At 44.4% G+C, this 24,396-nt stretch overlaps 1 protein-coding gene across 2 annotated transcripts; it reads left to right on the top strand.

Annotated features, from left to right (window-relative positions):
- Window positions 1-2,402: 2,402 nt before the first annotated feature.
- On the top strand, window positions 2,403-3,934 carry LOC135397990 (small ribosomal subunit protein uS12m-like). Of its 2 annotated transcripts, none has more exons than XM_064629452.1 (3): window positions 2,403-2,587; window positions 2,832-2,911; window positions 3,149-3,934. In XM_064629452.1, exons 2-3 carry the CDS (start codon window positions 2,842-2,844, stop codon window positions 3,664-3,666), a joined length of 588 nt encoding a protein of 195 aa, XP_064485522.1. In that variant the 5' UTR covers window positions 2,403-2,587; window positions 2,832-2,841; the 3' UTR covers window positions 3,667-3,934. The 2 variants fall into 2 exon arrangements, with proteins under 2 accessions (XP_064485522.1, XP_064485521.1); XM_064629451.1 differs by having other exon boundaries at window positions 2,580-2,665.
- Window positions 3,935-24,396: the final 20,462 nt, after the last annotated feature.

Below are 24,396 nucleotides of genomic sequence, written 5' to 3' on the forward strand. Positions count from 1 at the left end.
CCACTTACCAAACAAAGTGGCCACAGTAGTAGACAGAAAAGAAAGCCTTCGTCCAGTATGGTGGAAACGCCACCGCCTGCGGATTGTTCCACCTCCTTTTTATGAACTACAATATGAGCATCCAAGTCGGTAACAAAATCCTATCAGCATTGTTTTTCTGCGCAGCTGTATGCTACGTCGGGAATTCACTCTTTCCATATTCTTCAGCTTCCTGGTATCAGAGGCCTCACCACACAATTCCCGAAAATTGATAGGATTTCTTTGTCGAAATTTCTCGAACCCTCTGCTGCTTACTTTAAAATCCATGCCCACCTTCTTCAGCAGGCACTTTCTTTGCAACCTCCTGCAGCATTTGTCATGCGACAGGAATATCCTCAGCACGATAGTCGCGGAGAAACCTTGCACTTTTCCATTCACACTTTCGCAAAGAACCTTTCAAATGAGCTGTTTCCTCTTGCTGTTTGTATTGTCCAGCCACTCCACGTTTTCTTTTTTTCATTTGCCCCACCAACCTTGAAATGGTTGACCTTGAAACACCAAACTCTTCAGCAAGGTGTCTGCAGGCCCGTCCGGTTATCAGTCGACGACCTCCTTTTTTGCCCTGACTTGGCTCAAGGAGCTTGCATTTCGACATCTTCACCACGGGCTGTCTGTTCGAAGGAGAACAACAACCACTTCATTGTGAGATGATGAATGGGGAGTTTCATCGCCAGAGGCGATACTCTACCCCATTGTGGCCCCAGGCGCAGAGTACGTCTCGTCTTCCAGATGAGAGGTTTCAGGTTCCACTATTTAGAAAAGTCTAGCTTTTTAGGTAGATGGGTAGAAATCCAGCGAACCGGTAGAGATGTAGGAAGCGAGTTGCCTCAGGACAGAAGCCGCCGATATTTCGAACCGAAATATCGGCGGCTTCTGTACCTGAGGCAACTCCCTTCCTAGCTTTTTAGGTAATTTTCGTGATAAAACGAGAAAAATACCGCAATTAATGAGTGAGACAGAAAGTTGTGAGGGCCGGAAATTCGGGCATACCCGCAACAGAGTGCAGGCGGGAACATAGGGCCTGTGCAGTGCAGTGCAGTGCAATGGTACCAACATCTAGGCCTGTGATGTAACTTTATTTTTTCAAAACGTTGACGTACATAACTAATTTGAAGTAACTCAAAGCTCAAAGGCTGGGCGTCCCCCGACCCGCCTGGCGCAGGGCAAGGCACGGGGCGTTGCACGGGGACACGATCATAGCCCAGTGTTGCCACACGTAAAACAAATTTATCTGTAGGTCCGAGCCCGAAAAATCTGTAGATAGAGCTAAAAATCTGTAGTCACTCAAAACTCAGTTCCTTGAACATTTTGCCTTCAAATCTGTAATGTCTGCCTGCGTCTCTAAATTAGTGGAAGAGCAAGGGCTTATTTCGTTCTACTGCTGAAGACCACAGCCGGAATTTTTTGCTGCGGCGCACTGGCATTATGCGTTGGAACTTTCGGTTTGCGATGTCGCGTATTCAAATCTGCTACAATCACAAAAAAGTGTCACTGCACATAGATTTTAATACTTTGACATGTGATATATCCACATGAGACATAATGAAAGCGTACATGAGTACGTGAATTATAAACGTTGTTGCTTCACTTCAACGCGACTCAAGTCTGTGATGCAAACTGGTGACGCGCACACAAACACTCAAGAAAACCAATTTAGCGTTGAGGCTCGCCAATAATAAACCTCTACCCGACAAACGTCATCATGAAGTTGATAGACAGACCGAAACCAAAACAGATCGGAAGGGGAAAGCTGGGTTCCACGAATGACCAATTGTTCGCTGAAAGAAAGTAGGAAGGTCGCGTCCCTTTCAGAGACCATCAGTAATCCCCTAAACACCACGGCTTTCAGGCGCGACCTTGTTCGCCACTAGCTTTGAACGTCGTTCAACTCTACCAAACTCGTGGCGTTGTCGAACATTATGACGTCATTTGTTTACAAACAGGTAGAGGTCTATTCAGACGCAGTAGACTTCCTTCTCCTTCGGCGAGCCCCGCCAGTTTCGTGATCGACGGGTCAAATCCTTGTCAACGGCGAAGGCGAAGCAGTTTGACCCAACAGCATGCGTTTTGTGTGGAGGAGGCCAGTTGGTGATCGTTGAGAGGCTGTTTCTTTGCTTCGTTTTCGTCAAATTAACTGTGGAAAATATTCTAAAAAATAGTCAGTAAAACACTAATTCCCGCGTTCTGCTGACGTTTTTCATCGTTTCGTTTTGTGCACTGATGCGAAACACTGGGTCGACTGACTCATTCGTTGGAGCAAAAAAATCATGACATTTTCAGAAATCTCTGTAGATCTGTAGATTTTTCAAAAAGTAGGTAGATCTCATGATAAATCTGTAGGTGTGGCAACACTGTATAGCCGTCGTCATCTACGCATATAAAAGTTATCAGTTCGCAGTTATTGCTGAGTTCTTCAAAGTGCGTCACATAAACTATGATGGGATATTATGCTTGGACATGTGTCACATTGTACACTTATCCAACGCGTTATCCGATATCTATTCGACAATATTCGACAACACCCCGTGCCATCTAGCGAGTGCTGTCTGTAAGTTGCATGGATAGCGGCTTTATTTAGCGAGTTCTTCGGTGGTCGTGTTTCTCAATGTGAACAGTTTGAGCGCTGGTTAGTCAGTTGTGCACAAAATTTTTCAGTTTTTCGGAAGTTGCTATCCTCTATGTTGCACTGCCTCTCCTGCTCTGGCAGGGCCATGAAAATTGATGTGCATTCGCTTGCAGAGTGATCGTTTAACGTATCCCTCATTGAGCGTGTTCGTACGATGTATTTACAGGTAAAGCACAATGAGTGCTGCACGAAGTATCTGCTCTCTGTTTTCCCGTCTATCCATACGTTCTCATGTGCAATCACGAAGTAAGTATACGTGCAGCGCGTTCTATGATGAGGTGACACAAGTTTGGGCACGGAAAGGGACGATGCAAGCGCCTCTAGAGACATGTAGCATGTAACTTATCCGCAGTCCTACCCTGCGGCATGTAGCTCGGCTTGTCTCTGTCATCTTCTTTGCCCAAGCTCAAGTTACTTTACTGCTCCCCTCTTTTATCAGCTTGTTCATAATTAACTTCTGCCTTATGGCAAATGTCCTTGTAGGTATATCGTGTGTGGCCTCTCCTTCAACTGCACCCACGCGCTCCCGCAATATTACCTCACGACAGATGGTCTTCCCAGCTTTGTTACAACCACCGCTGACCCCTACAGCTCAAGCCCTTCGTTTCCGGTACTTTCCCAGGGTAAAAGGCGACCGTCACGACGGCCTCATCTATGACCCTGTCCTAGAACGGTACCATGCCGCGGGCCCGCCCAAGCCAAGACCAAAAAAGAGGCATCCAATTGACAATAAGCCATTCATGAAAGGTGTTGTAATCAAGACGCTGATAAAGAAGCCAAAAAAGCCTAACTCTGCCAATCGTAAGTGTGTCCTGGTTCGGCTAAGCAACGGTAAAGAAGCCACGGCTTACGTTCCGGGCGTGGGTCACAACTTACAGGAGCACAGTGTAGTGTTAGTGTATCGGGCAAGGACAAAAGATGTGCCAGGACTCAAGCTGAAGGTGGTTCGTGGAAAGTATGACTGCGCACATGTCATTCGTAAGCCTCAGGCAGGATCCTAATGCCAGTAGTGCTTGCTTAGTATGTCAACGAGTGCTTTCTTGAATGGGCTTGTGTGGTAGAGCATAGCAATATTAGATGAGCAATGATGTATCATTGTGAAAAATAAGGTACTTCGATAACTTCTGTATTTTCCCGGCGTTGTAAGTTACCATTTCAGGTTTAAGATGCTATCCTGTTTGAAAAAGACAGTGTGGTTGCACACAAGTCAGCTGGAAAACACTGTCATCCAAAAATCTAAGTTGTTAAAATAAACACATGATACTGAAATATGTGTGGTATTAATTTTGCTGTCATGCTTGCCGGGCACTCTTTATTGGTTTTATGCAGTGATGAGCAAAGTACCTGACATCATGCATACTTTGAATACAGTGCAAAGCAGGGTAGGGCAATGGGCATATTCTCGTTAGTGTTTCCATTTTCGTTACTGCAATATTTTTGTTTCCGTTATCCGTTTTTGTTACCAGCCTTTCAATTTCCTTTCTACTATGTTTCTGGTACTCTTTCCGGTACGGCTGTTATAGAGCTGCGGGAGGAAAGCCCTTTCAGCCCTGTCAGCATCCCATTTTGCCTAAGTGGTGCTTTGGTGTCACGCATACACAACACAAAGTAATCTCACATTAGTGGGATCCGCATCCCGTTGAGTGTCATGAGAGTCCAGCAACTCAAGATGGGCATGACCAGACCTCCTTCCAATGTTGCATATACAGATGCGGACACTCTCAGTAATAAACAGTATACTACCACATCCACGCTGAAATGTAAAGAAAAAAAAAAAAGCATAGGCTCGCATCCGTCACATGCATTGGTGTCATAAGTAGAGTGCAGATTTACACGCAAATGCATAATTTTTCCTGGCTATGCCTTTGCATGCAGACGTTGTAAAACTACGTTTGAGCGTATTTTAACGAAATTTCGGACGACTGCTAGTGCATGTAAATGCATATTCAGCACCTAGTCGCATATTTCGAGTTTTTGATGCATATTTCATGGGGTACGTGTCATGCCGCTATGATCGCGAGGAAAGAATGCGAGAGATATCGAGCAAAAGTTTCTAGAACGCGCGTTTTCTCCTTAAAGGTCAGCTATGCCGATATCCCAAATAGTCGAAACGGTTGTGATATTCTGAAAGCCCACATCCAGCTCTCCCCAAAATACACCTTCATTCTCTCAGTTCGGTAGAGTATCATGTCAAAAAAATAGGTAATTCATTCCGAAACACACATGGGCGCAGCCATTTTTATGACGTAGATGCACCCGAACGGGCATTGTGACGTGTACGCGCCTTCGTACTTGTCAGTGGATTTCAGCTACGGCTTCTCGCGGCTTCACGTATCTGTGCTTGAAGATGGCGGACAGCCGGGTTCCACCGTTCCGCGATAAGTAAACAGTGCAGCAGCTGCGAACTCATTCGGGAACCAACCTCTGTGCGATGTTGTGACTGGAATTCGTCGTTTGTGTTTTGTGAGCACGTACAATTTGTATCAAGTCGCGTCTGCGTTTGCCCCTTTACAGCACTTGCCCATGGTAGAGACTGACGTTTCGACAGCCGTGTCAGCAAGAAAATGCCGACAGCGTTTTATTACTGCAGGAAAATTGTGCTATGTATTTGAGAAACCGCATACTGCTATGGGACAAGTTTTACGTACGATTTATCAATGTGCAACAGCGTCGACGATGGTATGTAACGACGAAAGACGTAAAACGAAATACAAATCACATTTTAAACTTTTTGTGGGATTCTGTGCATTTTCCAGATGCTTTCTTTGAATCACACACTCCCATGTCACGCTGCGTTGTGTGGTACGCTACAAACTACTGCATTTTATGTCTAACATCTGGATAGGATATTGTTTGTAATGAACACCGTCGCACAAAAACATGCACACGAAAGCTCCAGTAGCCATGTGTTTGCACACTATGCAGACGCAAAAGAAGAGCACATATTGCCACTTAGAAATGTGGTGTCTGAAGAGTTAGGGCATAGCATAGATCCTAGAAATCAGGTGCACCTTATCCGTATGTAGAGTGCTCTTTCAATTCACAACTCAGCCCATGGGGTGTAAAAGTGTTAAGAGGGGATACCACCCGTCGCGGCCCCATGTATTTTCTATGGGGCAAACTTTTTTGTTTTTCTCGATAAATACCCGTCCGATCTTCACGATATCGGTCTCTTTTGATAGCTTTTAACAATTATGAGAAAATGGATTCATCAAATTTTCAATTTTCGCTTGGATTTTTCGTTGAGACGTTGTAGAACGTGTGGAAAATAGCCAAAAATTGACCTTGGACTTCTGAAGCGAATAGCAGAAAAAGAAATAATCCCTAGGCGACATTTGCTCAATCCATTTTCTTCTAAAATGTGTCCTGCACGTTTTGGTACCACTATCTCGCGTGTAAAGTCAGCCGTTCTTGAGATAAATGAAAATATCTGAGTGTAGGTACAGCGCTTCCTCGGGACAACTTTTTTTTGCCGCCCGGTGCTGCCACGACGCGGGCTTTACGTCTAGACATCATGAACGGAGGGCGAAAAAACGGCCAAAAATTTTGGAAATATATAGAAGATATGAACAATCAGCGACTGCCAACAAAACCAGAAATCGTACTCTGCGACAACATCGAGGGGAGAAAAATAAACAAAAAAGAAGAACAGGAGCAATACATGACCCAGTACTTCCAACAACAACAAGAAGACATGCAAGAGCGAATCAGCCCACAACACGATCAAACAGCTCATCCAGCTCACCAACAAAGTGACGCCAGGGTAGAGGAAATAAGCGAAGCTGAACTGGCGAGACATCTAAACAAGTTAATGAGGGGGAAGGCGACAGGCCCGGACGAGATACCAAACGAATTCTTGAAAGCACTGGAACCATTCTCAAAAGAAGCCCTGCGAAGAATGCTCAATTTTATACTACAAACGAAACGGGTACCAAAATCATGGAAACACAGCACAGTAAGGCTACTCTACAAAGGGCAAGGGAAACCCCGGGACGACCTAAAATCTTTTAGACCAATCACGTTACAAAGCAACGTTTCCAAACTATTCGCGGCCATCATCAACGAGAGGATAGCAAAATGCTGCGATAGTAAGCTAGCCCAGTCCCAAAACGGCTTCCGACGCGACAGAAGGGGCAGTGATAACCTTTTCATCGTTACTCAACTGATAGACATGGCACAAAAGACAGGAGAAGAATTATATCTAGCTTTCCTCGATCTAGAACAAGCTTACGACGCCGTACCTCATAAAGTACTTTGGGGAAAACTACGAAACATGGGACTCCCAGAGGACCTGGTGTCCTTAATAGAAAACATGTACGCAAACTGCACCACCACGTATCACCTGGAAGACATTAAATCACAAGAGGTCAAACAACTGGTCGGACTCAAACAGGGATGCCCGCTTTCCCCCACGCTCTTCAACTTATTCCTCGACGAAATGCTGAAAGAACTTGAAGGCAGCAAAAAGGGCATCACCATAACCACACAAGACACCAAAGGCGAAACAACGACAACGTACATATCAACACTCGCATTCGCGGATGACATCCTCCTCCTAGCGAAGACAGCACAGGACTTGCAAAGCATGCTCAACATATGTACCACATTAGCCGAACCGAACGGAATGAGATTCAGCCGAGCGAAGACACAGTGGATGAAAATCGGTGGAAGGCGTAAAAATGACGATGTCTTTTGGCTCCAAAACTTTCAAGTTGATCATACAAACCAGTACAGGTACCTTGGCGTACTCCTTGAGAACAAACCAAATTATTTGGAAACCCACGAAAAATCAATCCTGGCTAACACGAACAAAAGGAAAGGCCACGTATGGCACCTTGCCCGGCACTCGTACAACCCGTATAACGTGGGGAAAATCCTCTGGAAGACCGTGGCGGTACCGGCAGCTACGTACGCTAACGAAGTTCTGTGTTACAGCAACACCACAATGAAAACTCTTGAACGGCAGCAGAGAGAAATAGGAAGATGGACCCTAGGAGGGAACTTAGCGACAGCCAACGCAGCAATTGAAGGAGAAATAGGTTGGTCAAGCTACGAACATCGAGAAGCAAGATCAAAAACACGGTACCTGGGTCGACTAATCCACCTACCAAAAGAGAGACACATAAAGAAACTATTCCAACATATTAGGTACCGAGGAATCAAGACCGAATGGATCAAACGCATCAGTAGGATCGACTCAATTTACAGCAAGGGGACGAGCCGGCAAAAGGCGACGACTGCAATGGAGTGGAACAAGCGGACAGATAAAGAAATGCAGAAAATAAAGATTGACAGATGGAGACAGCGGACCACCAAAAAGCAAAGCCTAGCCCTGTACAACCAACACAAAGAACAACCGGCCCCTTTCAACTTCTACCGAGGAGATCGCCAGAGCGGCCTGCTGTTTCAAGCCAGGACGGGAGCCCTCCTTACTCGTTTGAGACTGTCACAGCTATTTAATAACATCGAAGCAACATGCATCCTGTGCCATGAAGAAGATGAGAACATAGAACATGTTCTCTTCAGGTGCCCAGCCACGAAGACCACTCGCCCCAACGGAGAAGACATCGCTGCAGCCCTCGGTCTAACGAAAGAAGCAAACGCCAGCGACATCGCCGAGGTCGTCGAACGGGCCAAGCGCCATCTGGCGAACTGGGAAAGACAGACAACGCGTACACTGCGCGCCTCAAAATAGTGCATCGGAAACCGAAGTTCCATCATCGTTTTGCTTCGTTTTTTTTCTCAAATTCCTTTTTTCTCTTTCCTTTTCAAGTCTTCAGTGCTTGTGATTCCGACAGGAAACTGCCCCGCCTCAAAGGGGATTAAGCACGACCTGAACCTGAACCTAGAAGGTATTTATCCGCCAAGTGTGACCCTTATTTCAGCATACTATCTGAGCTTCCCTTTCCCAGGAAAAAAGGGGGAAGGGCGCTAAGCTCCACTACAGCGGGGCTATTCTTTTTCCTGCCGGCCTTTGAGAAGTGGGCACAAGTGGTCATGTAATGACTCAGCTTGCTATTCTCGGTATTGGGCTCGTCCTTGCAGTTCGGACTGTCCCGTCGATTCCCTTGGTCCTGTGCGCGTGTTTGTTCCAAACATCTGGAAGCGTCGAAAGATATGTTTGGCGCAGGGACGAGCGGCGATGATGAGCTGAGCAACTGAAAATTCGGCACCCGCCAAAATATTTTCTCCTGTATACGAAAAAAACACCCTCGAGATTTTTTAATATGTTGTAGAGGAAGGCTCGTTCTATAAAACTGCGTTGGTTTCAGGCGTCTCTTCCGACCTCTTCATTGCGTGTTTTGCGCTCGACTGTAGCGAATTTTGGAAAAATCGCATACTTCCTCTTTTTTTTTTTCCTGCAATATCTATGAAAGTTACGTGTCTGGCGATTTTTCCTGTTGAAGTATTCCTTGGGGCCTTGGCAGGAAAAAATATTCATTAAAATTTAATGGTTTGATTTTCCCAAAAAAAAATCGCGAAGTAGGAGGAAAATTGCTAAACTTCCGGCCTTTGTATACCTGCACCGATTGCAGCACGACAACCGGGATTTGGACGCTGTGTAGAGCATAGTTTCCTCTATACGCAAAAGAAACCGCACAGTTCTAGGTGCTTTCTATGAGCCGCAGTTGCCGTTCACGCTAGGCACGGTTTTCGCCAGCGCTGCGAACTTTGCTCGTGTGTAGCACCCGCCACATTGAGATTTGGGAAGAAATGTTTCGTGGTGTGTTGTTTTGCACTATTAGGGACTGCTAAAAAATTTCGTAAAAAATTGGGATCGTTTTGTGGGGGCCGAGCAGGTCCGCTGGATCATTTCGCGTGGAATCGCCCAGTTGCGATGGTTGCGTATTCTGTGTTCTGTGTCTGCAATTGACAAGCGAAGCTATATGTTCTTAGTGTAATTTTGTTGTAATGTGCTCCATGTACAGTATAGTTATAGCCCTATTTATTAAAGTCAGTTATCTGGCTATCTGAAACCCAATCCATTCTCTTTCCCATAATATGCAGGTGGAAATTCTCCAGGTATTTCTAAAGCAAATACCACTTTCAATGCTATCACTGGGGGTGTGATAGGTCAGCTTCATATGTTATGAAGTGGTAGTGGAAGTGGTAGTGTAGTAGGTAGTGGACCTCTCAGCTACATGCCGTCATGCAGTACGAAAAAACAAACAGAAACGGAAAGGAGAGTGAGGAACGGAAACAAGCAGGTTGAGCGGCTATGATTGCGGGAGCTCTGCGAAGAGCCTGTCAAGCACTACATATTTTCCAGTTGATCCGACTTGGTGAATGGACATGTCGTTGTACTTGGCTTCCCGTGCTAACGAGTTCAAACCCAGCGCCGGCTGCGTTGAATGATTTTCTTCTCACGTGGAGGTGCGCACATGTGGACAGTTTCTTGCGATGTCGGCCTCGGGTGCAGGAAGAAATGGTCCCAGAAAGAATAGTCCCGTAGGAATGGCCCCGGAAAAAATGATACCGGCCAGCGAGAGAGAAAAGAAAAACGGTCCAGTTGGACTTTTTTTTCTCTCTCTCTCTCTGTCTTTGCTGTATCTTTGCAGTATGTTGCTTAGTTTTCAACAATGTCATCTTATCTCAGCAATGAAAACAAAGGAAAACAAAATTTTGTGGCAGAGTTTTAGTATATAATAGCACATATGTCAGATACTCAATCGTTTGCTATAGTGCACTTAAAGTGTACGTACAGCGCGGTTCTGTTGAGCACCCAAAATGTTTTTATGGACATTGAAGGATTCTGACAAAACTACTTAATTAATTCATTAAGTATCATTTACCGGTTTAAGGGCTGAGTTCTCAATGAGACAGTCTTTCTTTCCGCCGCTTATGGGGCATGCACGAGCAACACCGAGCACCCTTTTCCTGCCATTACTGGTCGTTATTGTTTAGCTTTATTTATTACAAGTAGTTACCATTATTTTCGTATTTTTGTTTGCTAGCATTCAGATTATTTGCTAAACGTTTGTTCTGGCATTAATTTATACTTCAAGACGTGCACGCGCAACAGGGGACGGTTGCATCCCTGCGTCCGTGCATAACGTATAAGATAATGGTAATATCACATGTCAGGGATTGGCATAAATACACTTTTCGGGTATTTAAATATAAATACAAAATACTACATGTTTTCATGTATTTAAATACTGCTTATAAATACTTTATGTTGAAAGTACTTAAATACAAAATATAAATACAATACGACAGTATTTAAATACTGTAACTACTTCCGTAAATACTTTGAGCCGTCTAGGCACATTATTCTTTTAAATTAGTGTATAAATGGAGCCACGTATGGATGCATCTCTGCTGCACACAATGCCCACATATTTCTTTATTTTTCCGTGATGCAGTGTGATGATTTTAGCATCTTGCGTGGACCGACTTTCCATGGAACGGAAACGTCACCTTGAGTCTCAGGAGCAGCGAAGGGGGTGTTAGGACGGTAACGGGAGAAGAACCGACGACGACTCAAAACCAGCTAATGAACCCGTTATCGCTTCATCCACTTTCTGTATGTTGAATAAAGTGTTTATTTGCCGGTTTTGAGTCGTCGTTGTAAGTTCTTGTCCCGTCTGTCTGCCCTGTCCAGTTCCTCCCGCTGCAACGGGGGCGGCGATGCCCTCATTCGCGCATTGTGGTGTTTTCTAGAAGGACGAAAATCCCTGAACACACGGGATGAGTGACCTGTAGCCTCTAACCAAGCTATCCTTCATCGCTGGAGGCTAACGATGTGGAACTCGAGAGAAGCCCACAAATACAGGAGGATGAGATATGTGTATTTAAGTGTACATATTTTAAATATAAAGACGCCTAAAACGGTATTTAAATATAAATATAAATACATTTTTCTTGCCTGTATTTAAATACGTATTTTAAATACATGTATTTATATTTTAAATACAATGTATTTAAATACTGCCCATCCCTGTCACATGTTCAACTCCAGCCCAAATGATCGTATTCGGACATTCCAAGCTGATACTTTTTCTGCGCGAAGATACAAAAGGGAAAGAAAACATGTGTACGATGTGTATGTGTGTGCTTTTTTTCTTATTCAGTACCGAGCGAGAATAAATACATAAGTCATACTCTCGTGTAAAATTTGTACACAAAAGGAGGTGTTCAGTCAAAAGTGGCGTTCAGTCAAACGTCTTGAACAAAACCGCATTCAACTGAGCAGCATTCGGTCAAATTGGCGGACCACGTGCTAGCCACTAGGTGCCGATTTCGGGAATTGTCGCAAAAATGAAGTTGCTGAAGGTGCACCTTCATGGGGTAGACGGTTGGTACCATCACGTGCGAAATTCACAAGTTAGTATTTTTTGTTTAATTGGTGAGGGTATTACAAACGAACAGTGCATAGCATAAGTACAACCCCACTGATGCCAACACAGAATAAATTATTTCGCCATCGTGAACCGTTTTCTACTCTTCCAGCCGGGAGATTTTGGTGAAGCAGCAAAACGATACACAAGTCGAACAGAGTGCAAACCAAGGAAGCAGCCGACAGACACATGAATAGATGCGTTTGTTCCTCAAAGCTGCGTTCTCCTCAAGGGTAGCAGATCATATCCTCCAAACGCCCATTTCCACCGACGTCCCAATTCAACCAAAAGCTCATTTCCTCCAATAAAATATTCGGAGGTTCTGGGCTTTCGGTTGATCTGGGCATGCGGGTGGCAGTGACCCATATCCTCCAAATGATCATTTCATCCAAGCGCCCAGAACCACCGAAAGCGGGATACTTCAAAGGACACGCGCCCACCGTTTAACAGGGAGAGGAGGAAGGGTGAGCGGTTCCCAAGTATGCGGGAATCCGATGTACATCTCGAGGCAGAGTTAACTGGAACGCCACTTCGACTGGAGGAGCTAAACTCGGGGAGAGGGCAACCCTAGCGGCTCTTACGAGAAATAAAGGCAAATAGTGTTCCGACTGTCCCACTGTGGCTGTGTTGCTGTGGAGGTGTAAGCCTTACCATGAGCTATTGACTCGGCATTGCCCTTAGCTGTGGTTATCGTCGCGATGTTTGTTTATGTTTGCGGCGATTATGTGAAGGTGTATGCCGGCTGATATCGCACGGATACGATGCCTTTATCTCATTGATACACGCGAAAGTGGTCGCGTTCGCTCAGTGGGGCATTTTCAGTGGGGCATTTGTGATAAAACAAATGAGGATGCACGGGGTCTAGTGGAAAATTTATTGGAGTTGCTGTCAACCTTTGCGCGTATCAATGAGATAACAGCATCGTACCCGCGTGATATCGGCCAGCATACACCTTTACATAATCGTCTCAAACCCAAACAAACATCGCGATGATAACCACCGTTGAGAGTAATGCCGAGTCAACAACTCATGCCAAGGCGGACACCCTCGCAGCATCATGGCGAGTGGTGACCATTTGGTGGCAACTTTTCTCTCTTTTTTTCCTTTCTTTTTTTGCCAGATCCCGAGCAGTCAAGCAATCTTGCATGTTTGCGTGGCACTTTCCGTGCGTCCGGAATTTCCCAGCTATTACTTTTTTCGTCCGGTCTCGAAATGATCGAGCAGCGGGTTGCCCAACTATATCCGGTGTCGTCAAATCCGCACTGCAACGGTGGCGAGTGCTCTCATTGGACCGCACGTCGAAGTTCACGTGATTTAGCAGACGACGGAACCCGAAGACGGGCGACCGCGATGGCCCTAGCGTGATCCAAGTGTACGAACTCTGCCCTGATTCAAAAGGGATGAGGCGAGCCTGATCCTGATCCTAAAACCACCAGATCCCTGGCACTCATGTTCGGGTGGCAACTGTCACGTGACCCAGCTCCGGAGCCGACCTAGCAATTTCCGAGCGCCAGGCAGTGTTGTAATTAAATGACCACCACAATTCGCCATAAGTAGGACAGTGGAAACATTATTTCCCTTTATTTCTCCTAAGCGCCGCTAGGGTGATTCTCTTCCCGATTCAGCGGTCGAAGTGGCGTTCCAGTTAACTCTGCTTAGAGCTGTACTTCCTCCAACTAGCCAGAGAGGGTCACGTGGGTTCCTGACTGCTGCTCATCTGGTGCTCGAAATGTTCTGTAGCATGAGGTATGCGGTCCGTTGATTTGCACAGCTTCCTTTGTTCCCCTGCCTACTAATAATTCTCCTTAGAGATGTAACATATATGACTAATATAAATATAAAGCTTTTCCTAGGGGTTGTTTCAGCCGGTTAATAGCGTGTTTTCTGAACGTCTGAACTGTATTAACAGAACGCATAAAAGAAAAGTAAAGGAGGAGGTCCTTTTTGTAACCTTCTTCGAGACCTGTGAAGTGGGCGTTTGTTACTATATTTGCTTTCCACTATGATGACCTACACAGTGCTTGGAGCTCTGTCACTCACATGGAAAATATCTCTCTGTTCGGATCGGATCATTTCTTGTACGCGATCGACATCAATAATACCTTTCCTTTGCAAACTTCACTTCTGACTCAGTTGCAGGATTGGATTCCCGCACACCCAAAAACCGCTCAGCCTTCCTCCTCTCCCTGACAAACAGAGGAATCGTGTCCTTTCAAGTATCCCGCTTTCGGTGGTTCTGGGCGCTCGGATGAAAAGAGCTTTTGGGGGATATGGGTCACTGCCACCCGCGTGCCCAGATCAACCGAAAGCCCAGAACCTCCGAACATTTTTTCGGATGAAATGAGCTTTTGGTTGATTTGGGACGTCGGTGGAAATGGGCATTTGGAGGATATGAGGCCTAACCCTCCTCAAGAACCCCTCCTTTCTTAGGAGATTAACCGCGCATCCCGAGCGAAGTCGGGGCGAACAAAAACAAGAGGGTCACGCATGCTGTGGGGACTACATGCCACCGCGCTGTATCGCGCGCTTCTTGAACAATGGCGCTAGTTACAGCCCAACACTCGGCGCCCCTAGCGCCACCTCGTGGCTGGGTAGATCCCGGCGCCATCTCGTGCAGAGAAACGACGAAACGCCGCGGGTGATATCCCCTCTTAAAGGCAATTATGTGACTTGTTGTCCTGGGTGACATCTCTGGCCAGCCTCGGGATTAATTCCGTGCTCAGGAATTATTGTACAAATCACTTTGTATGTAGGACGTGATAAGCAATATGTAAGTTGCAACCTTGTCTGCAGCATTCTCGATTGCCTCTTACCTTTACAGTTCGAGACACGTTACCAAACCATTTGCAAAGAGCACTCTTACAGGGGCCGTGTAACTTGAGTTTTTAGTTTATAAAATTTATAAAAATATAAGTATACAATATGTAATATGAAATTTATATAAAATAAAAAATAACATTTATAAAAAGAATTTATAAAAAATAAATAAAAAGATCATGGAAGCAATCCGTTAGCATACCCATTGCACATGAAGCACAATTATGTATGCTTGGACATCATCTAATTAATCTTCTGAACCATATGTGTGGCTGCGTACGAAATTTTTTATGCGCATCCTCTACCTTCCTATTCCTACATGTGCACACGAATAACAGTGCATATATGTGAAGTGGCAAAAAGCAACGCTAGACTCTACCATCATTGTGCCCCTTTAACTTTTCCACATTTATGTCTGGTGAACAGGGAATATCTCACTAGAAAAGAAGACATTTGTGCATTGTTTGACAAGCAAATAAATATACTTATTTACATTTTCCATAAATCAACCTGGTGCAAATATTAATGTCAACAAGTAAAGTACTTACAAATTATTCCTATGTGCTCAAATGCAGATATGACAATTCTGTTTTTGTACCTCAGCCCAGTACAGTTTCAAAATTAACAAACTGCACAGCATCAGCAATCTTAAAGTATCTGAAGAGGGGAATCACATAAAGCTCCAATAATAGACTGTGCAAACAAAGCAAAAAAACAAAAAACAAGCAAAGTACTTCAAGAAAAATCTGAATAATCAGTTGCCGTTGTGATATGTACTACTATGCACAGTTCATGAATGGAACATGTTACCTCATTGCATTGCCTCCATGTGAGCACTAGAACCGGCAGCTTTTTAGGTCACTCTTTCCGTGTTTTTCTATTGTCTTTTTTGGTTTTCTGTGTTTGCAATAGCAAGCATGGCCATAGTGAATCACAAGCAACCAAGGACAGGATGAGACATCTACAATGCGACTGCTAGCTCTAAACTGATATATTTATTAGCAGACTCTGGAATATACACACATATGCTGCTAAGAAAATGACAATTTAACCAATAGAATAACAGACAAAAAAAGGGTTATATATCTTCCCCTCTCCTTATTCTATTTCACAGGCAGCCCTAGTATCATTCTGAGTGTGTCCGTGCGTTCCCTTTGAGATAACGTATCTCTGACAGAAGCAAATCCAACAGCGGACTGCTAACGGATGCAACTATCTTGGATTTCTCTAACCAGTTGCTATTTAACCGCTGCCTTGAGCTGTGTGTTCTGGAAATTTAGGCAGCATCCAGAGTCCCTGCAATGTGTTGCCATGTTTCTCGAGGGCCTGTGTTTCGCTATGGCTCTCAAATACAAACTACCGCATTTCAACACAGTAGAAAACACAGATTTGTAAATAGCATCTGTTGATTGCACTGTACATACCCCCCACATAAAGGATCATAGTGGATACTACATCTTGTGCGATAATGTCAGGAACACAAAAAAGTTAGATTTGAAACCACTCTTACGTCGTAGTACAGTTGAACCTCTATATAACGAATTTGTAAATGCTGACTCTCTGTTTCGTTAAATCGAGATATTCGTTAAATGGAACACGCCAAGTTAAACGAAGATGGCCGCCGCACTACCAGCGCCGCGCGTTCCGCAAAACGTCATTTGTCATGAAACAAGTACTAAGGTAAGAAGGGCACAAAATATCAAGCTTTATTCATTACATAATGCTAGGTAACACGTAATTTGTGCACAGTGTCGCTCTGAGCGTTCATTACCTTCGTAACTCCGGATGAACGTCGACTGCTTTTTCCTACGCGCTCGCGTATCGAAGTTTCTTTGGTTCACTTTCACTCATGACGTCCGGAAAGAACAATAGTACGCCGCCGAAAAGAACGAGAAATGGGTACATGTAGGGTTGCCACCAGGCCGGTATTGTACCGGCACGGCCGGTTATATGGTCGCTCTGCCGGTTGCCGGTACGAAGGTGATACCGGCAGCCTTTTGCCGGTATTTGTGGCTCAAGACCTTTCATAAGGGCTTTTACGGGATTTTCCCTTCAACATTCCACTACAGCTTGAATAAATCTGGAACACAGACCCAGCTCCGCAGTCACCAGTCGTTTTCTTAGTTAATAGAGAGTTTTAGTATACCGGCCATAGGCTACCGGTGGGGCCGGTATTGACGTCATGCCTTCTCTGTGCAAGCGCGAGCGGAATACCGTCCTCAGGGTCCTACCGGCCGCCGGTCGGAGGGGCGAAATACCGCGCAGCCTACCGCCAGCGTACCGCTCGCTTCACCGGCGAGATCGACAGCAGCGCCGCCGCTACGATGCGCTGCTGTTGTGATCGCTACCGGTGAAATGCCGCGGTAGAGTCGCGCTATACTAAACGAGCCTGTTATACCGGAGCCGGGGACTGCGGTAAGCAAGTCCACCGGTAGCGGTATACTAAAACTCTCTTTTCATTCTTCTTATTATTATCATTGTTATTTCTAGCGTCAATGATACAGCCACACACAGGAACATATGTTTCCTCGTGTTATCTTGAGCGAGCACGCGCTCTCTCTCTCTCTCTCTCTGTGTGTGTGCTCGTCCACCCCTCACCCACTTTCTCTTTTCCACGAGCCTTTCCTCCATTCCCTCAGCCGGTATGTTTCACTACGAAAGGTGGCAACCCTACGCAGGGGAGTTTGTGTACACGCGAAACGAGTGTTCTGGAGACAGGACGAATTGCGATTTTCTTGGAAAGCCTCGTGGAAGCTGTTACAAAAACGTGAGGCTACATACCAATGTGTGGACGTAACGAAGCACAAACTGTCCCCGCAGTACAACAGATGCGCATCGGCATAGATAATGGGTACGATACAAAGAGTCGATCATGCCACAAAAAAGTAAACATAGCCGCGCGAAACTTTTTCGGTATGTGAAGGCGCGCGAGCTGTTTCAACTTCAAGCAATATGCACCGGCCTTTAAAGCGCCGCAGCTTGTGATGGCGCGCTCACGAAATCATTACATGAAGCGCGCGATTTCGTAGTCCGGTTGTATTGCGATTACTTTTTCGTACCGCCGTGGGGCGCCACAGTGTGATCGCACTGCCCGGGCCAGCGAGATAAGATGACAGCTGAGCGCAACCGTGACAACTTCCCTCCTCCTCCATGTTGCATCAGCCTTTTATCAGATGATCCCAAGCTCCTTGTCAAAATGATTGCAATCACATCAGACTATTCGCTCCGGTGATTGTGATTGTGCATATCGCGATTTATCTGACTCGTGAGTTTTTTTGCCAAGGTATGCTCCTGAGTCAGTGTGCGACCTACATTTTTTCCAGCGGGGGCGACAACCTCGGAGCCTAGAGCACACTATACCGTGCTTTGAGTAGTACCCACCTTACTATTGTGCTATTGTGTCCAATGCGAGGCTGATAACCAATCGAGTGTGCAGCATATGAACTGGTCACTCTGAGACTGGAACACAAAGGGACGGACGACATAGCCTCGAAGCCCTCACAGTTCTGGACTCTGGAGTACCTCGATGTGGACGGGCACGATGAAACATGTGCAGCGATGTCGTTGATATTTATTTATATCACTTTCATCAATTTAAGATCGTCAGCATACTGCTGTTACAGCAACAGCGAAACTGTTACGTGGGCCAGTAAGATGCATCATGCGAAGTAATTCACACCACAGAGTCATAATTACATCAGAAATTGAATTTAAAGTACGCCGCAAAAAGCGACCGTGCGCAACGGCGTTGGAGAGCAGTATCAGCCTGGAACCTCGCGCTGACGCTACAAGGATCACGCTCGCTGATTGGTTCAGAGAAATGTTGTCTGCTACTCCGCTGTCGTCTGCTACTCGGCTGTTCGGGGTTCTGAAAAAGCATTACTCCTGGCTCGGTCATGATTCGGCCGCTCCTTCTATCCCCAATTCTCCGGGGGAACTGGCAAAACTAGTTTACGGCGGCAAAGGGACACGGCGCTGACCCCCACTGACTACAGGTTTTCCCGCTCATTTTAATCCATTGGTCACTCAATTTAATCCAAGTGCTACCCAACTTAATCCAGTGGTGAACCAAATTAATCCAGACACCAATCAATTTAATCCAAGCGCTACCCAATTTAATCCAATTGTGTACGACTGTGTGTTCAGTCATGTCATGACCGTGACTTGAGTTGTATGTATGTTCATGTATCATGAGTTTATCCATGACAACTGATTCAACCACCCCTGGATTTTGCAGTGCCATGCCGTGTTTTATGACTGCCTTTTGTCATTATGACATTTCATGACTATTTTGAAGACATGTGCCATGAATCGATTTAATGGGACTACCGCTGCTTCAAACAGTGTCTTACGGTGGTTTGTGACTACCGAGGGTCATTGTGGCATTTCATGACTATTTTTCATGATATGTGCCATGAATCGATTTTATGGGAATACCGCTGCTTCAAATAGTGTCTTACAGTGGTTTGTGACTGCCGACGATCATTATGACGTTTCATGCTATTTTCGTGATATGTGCCATGAATCGATTTGATGGGACTACCGTTGCTTCAAACAGTGTCTTACGGTGGTTTGTGACTACCGACGGTCATTGTGACATTTCATGACTATTTTCATGATATGTGCCATGAATCGATTTTATGGGACTACCGCTGCTTCAAACAGTGTCTTACAGTGGTTTGTGACTACCGAAGGTCATTGTGACATTTCATGACTATTTTCATGATATGTGCCATGAATCGATTTTTTGGGACTACCGCTGCTTCAAATAGTGTCTTACGATGGTTTGTGACTACCGAGGGCCATTGTGACATTTCATGACTATTTTCATGATATGTGCCATAAATCGATTTTATGGGACTACCGCTGCTTCAAATAGTGTCTTACAGTGGTTTGTGACTGCCGACGGTCATTATGACGTTTCATGACTATTTTCATGATATCTGCCGTGAATCGATTTTATGGGACTACTGGTGCTCCGAACAGTGTCATGCGGTGTTTTACGACTAACGACGGTCGGTACGACATTATATGAGTATTGTCATGATATGTGCCATGAATCAATTTTATGGGACTACCACTACAAACAGTGTCACGCAGTGTTTTATGACCACCGACAGTCATTATGACATTCCATGAATATGCCATGGTATGTGCCATGAATAAATTTTTGTGTGACCACCCTTGCTTCAAACAGTCATATAGTGTTTTATGACTACTGATGGTCATTATGATATTTCACGACTATTTTCATGATATGTTTTATGAATCGATTTTATGGGACTACCGCTGCTTCGAACAGTGTCATACAGTGTTTATGACTACCGATGGTCATTGTGATATTTCATAACTATTTCATGAAATGTTTTATGAATCGATTTTTTCTAACTACCGCTGCTTCAAAGAGTGTCATACAGTGTTTTACGACTATTCTATGACTATTTTCATGACATGTTCTATGAATCAATTTTATAGGACTACCAGTGTTTGAAACAGTGTCATGGAGTGTTTTATGACCAGCGTTGGTTATTATGACATTTAATGACTATTTTTATTATATGTGTCATGAATCGATTTTATGGGACTGGCACTGTTTCAAACTGTCATACAGTGTTTTATGACTTCTCGCTGTCATTATTACATTTCATGACTGTTTTCATGATATGACCATAGATCAATTTTATGGGACCACCACTGCTTTAAGCAGCGTCATAGTGCTTTCTAACTACCAATGGTATTTAATACATTCCATGACTATTTTCATGATTTGGGTCATGACTCGGCTTCACCCAACTACCGTTGCTTCATACAGTGTCACGAGTGTTTTAGAGGCAACAGACGGCCATTATGACGTTACATGGCCATTTCCATTATATGAGCATTAACTGACATTATTTTATTTAATTTTCTTAAAGACCCTTTACGTAAAGGCGTTACGTAGGGGAGAAGAAGGAACAGAAAACAGAAATTTTTAGACAAGTCCGTTTGTTACAATCAAAAGAATATTTTCTCAAGTGCTATCTGAAAGCTACCAAGATCTGACAGTGCGACAACGTCTGCTGGCAAGTCATTCCATTGGCTAATACCTAGCCACCAGTGTGGAGTATTCATGTGTGTCTGTGTAACCTTATTTTGATTCTATCTTGTAAGGATGCTCTACACCACGAGAGCAAAAATGAGCAGGGGTAACATATCAACCAGAATTATATAATTTATATATAAGAACAAGCCTGGCTATTTACGTCTCACTGCCAATAACGAAATTGTATACCACCTTTTAATCTCGGACATACTTGCTGTGCGATCACGTATATTAAAAATGAACCTCGTAGCATTGTTCAGAACAAGCTCTAGCCTATCACACCTGATAACGACTCCGCATACCGGCTGCGTATCCCAATATTGACCGTAGCAACGTGTTGTGCGACTACCGCTGCGTCAGGCAGTGTCACATAGTTTTATGATTGCTGACGCTCATTATGACATTCCATGATACTTACATGATATCTATCATGACCGACTCGATGCAACTCAGCTGCTTCACATCGTGTTATACAATGTTTTATGACTATCTAAGAATACCTTAGTGACCATCGGTATTCCTAAAACTGCATGACACTGCGTGAAGCTAAGGTATCTGCATAAAGTCGAGTCATGACCCGTATCATGAAAATAGTCAGAGAATGTGAATATGACAGTGTTTGAAGTGCCACAAATTGATTCAGGGCACGTATCATGAAAGTCCTCATGAAATGTTATAATGACCGTCGGTAGTGACAAAACACTGTACGACACCTGGTGAAGCAGCGGTATCCCCTAACATAGGTTCATGGCACGTATTGTAAAAATAGTAATTGAAAGTCATAATGAGCGTCGGTGGTCACAAACCATTGTATGACACTGCTTGAAGTAGCGGCAGTCCCATAAAATCGATTCACGGCACATGTCATGAAAATAGTCATGAAACGTCGCAATAACCGTCGGCAGTTATAGAACACTGTATGATACTATTTGAAGCAGCAGTAGTCCCATAAAACCGAATTATGGCACATATCATGAAAATAGTCACGAAATGTCACAATGACCGTCGGTAGTCACAAACCAATGTAAGACACTGTTTGAAGCAACGGCAGTCCCATAAAATCGATTCATGGCACATATCATGAAAATAGTCATGAGACGTCATAATGACCGTCGGTAGTCACAAAACACTAAGACACTGTTTGAAGCAGCGGTAGTCCCATAAAATCGATTCATGGCACATATCATGAAAATAGTCATGAAATGTCATAATGACAGAAAGCAGTCATAAAACACCGCATGACACTGTTTGAAGCAGCGGTAGTCCCATAAAATCGATTCATGGCACATATCATGAAAATAGTCATGGAATGGCATAATGACAGAAAGCAGTCATAAAACACCGCATGACACTGTTTGAAGCAGCGGTAGTCCCATAAAATGGATTCATGGCACATATCATGAAAATAGTTACGAAATGTCACAATGACCGTTGGTAGTCACAAACCACTGTAAGACACTGTTTGAAGCAGCGGTAGTCCCATAAAATCGATTCATGGCACATATCATGAAAATAGTCATGAAACGTCACAATGACCGTCGGTAGTCACAAACCACTGTAAGACACTGTTTGAAGCAGCGGTAGTCCCATAAAATCGATTCATGGCACATATCATGGAAGTAGTCATGAAACGTCACAATGACCGTCGGTAGTCACAAACCACTGTAAGACACTGTTTGAAGCAGCGGTAGTCCCATAAAATGGATTCATGGCACATATCATGAAAATAGTCATGAAACGTCAAAATGACCGTCGGTAGTCACAAAAAATCGATTCATGGCACATATCATGAAAATAATCATGAAATGTCACAATGACCTTCGGTAGTCACAAACCACTGTAAGACACTGCTTGAAGCAACGGTAGTCCCATAAAATCGATTCATGGCACATATCATGAAAATAGTCATGAAACGTCATAATGACCATCTGTAGTCACAGACCACTGAGGGACACTGTGTGAAGCAGCGGTAATCCCATAAAATAGATTCATGGCACATGTCATGAAAATAGTCATGAAATGTCATAATGATAAAAGGGAGTCATAAAACACGGCATGACACTGCAAAATCCAGGGGTGTTTGAATCAGTAGTCATGCATGAACTCATGATATATAATCATGAAAGTTGCTGTCATGACATGACTGAATACAGGGTCGTACACAAATGGATTAAATTGGGTAGCGCTTGGATTAAATTGGTTGGTGTCTGGATTAATTTGGTTCACCACTGGATTAAATTGGGTAGCGCTTGGATTAAATTGAGTGACCAATGGATTAAAATGAGCGGGAAAACCTGTAGTAGTGCCTACAAGGCGCTACGGTATCACCAAGTAGGTATCGCGCCACGCGCCATAATGTGCGTGACTGGCCTTTTAGAACAGCCACGAACGATACAGAGTGTTTCAGTTAAATCCCCGGGCTAAATAATTCGACAACGGGTGCACCAATAGAAGAACTTTTGTCTGTCCGATACCGCCTACAAGCTGCGCACTGTGTGAATGAGTGGGAAATAAAGTTAAAAGTAGGGATGTCCCAATCGAATCCTCGATTCCTAGGCAGGGATTCGAGATTCACGAATCCGAATCCCATTGCCCAAAACAGCGAATCGAATCTTTCGAATCTACCAACCACATTTGTTTGTTTCGACTTTAAAATCGGAGCCTCCAAGGCTGCTTGACCGGCGGCCCCCGGGGCTCGCAAAAACGACAACATTAAGCTCCGATATTCAACATTTCTTAGTTTTATGGAGGGAATTTAGACCCCTGAGTTTATGTATTTCATGTAGTCAATGAACAACATGTAAAATAAGTTACATTTAGGAAGAAGCATATTCCCATACAGCACAAGATGTTGCAACTGTGTTGCATCAATTTTACCTCAACGTTGAAGTGTTGCAGCGATGATGGTGATGTGATAAAAAAAAATAAAAGAAAAAAAAACATCACCCATATGTGAATGCGCGCTGCCCCTCGATATGGCACTCTGCACACGACTGTGCACGACCACGGCCCTTCAGCCCTCGCGTGGCATAGTGGTTAGAATGATCGCCTACCGTACAAATACTAGGATGTAGCAGGGTTTCGAATCTTGACTGTGTTGTCTGCGGTTTTCCAAGGCTTCCCGGTAGGCTTTACAGACGAATGTCGGCACCATTCCCCTGAAGTCTGCCCATGAACAGGACGATTACTGAATATGCAAGCATAGTAAGCTCACTTGCACATATATCACCAGGACTGTAGTGCTCCTCCGGTGTTGCTTTGGTAACGTTGCTACACTGTAAAATAACTCGTCATTGGCAATGTTGCATCCACATTGCAGTATCACATTTTTTGCAAAATGTTGTTTCTGTAATATTGCTGCAAAATAAAGAAGCCGGTCTTTAGCAATGTCACATCAGCATTGCAATGTCACATTTTCCCAATGTTGTTTCAATAACATCGTTGCAACATAAAAAAGTGGCCATTAGCAACATAACATCAAGATTGCATGG

Source organism: Ornithodoros turicata, chromosome 6 (assembly GCF_037126465.1).
Source record: "Ornithodoros turicata isolate Travis chromosome 6, ASM3712646v1, whole genome shotgun sequence".
Lineage (NCBI taxonomy): Eukaryota > Metazoa > Arthropoda > Arachnida > Ixodida > Argasidae > Ornithodoros > Ornithodoros turicata.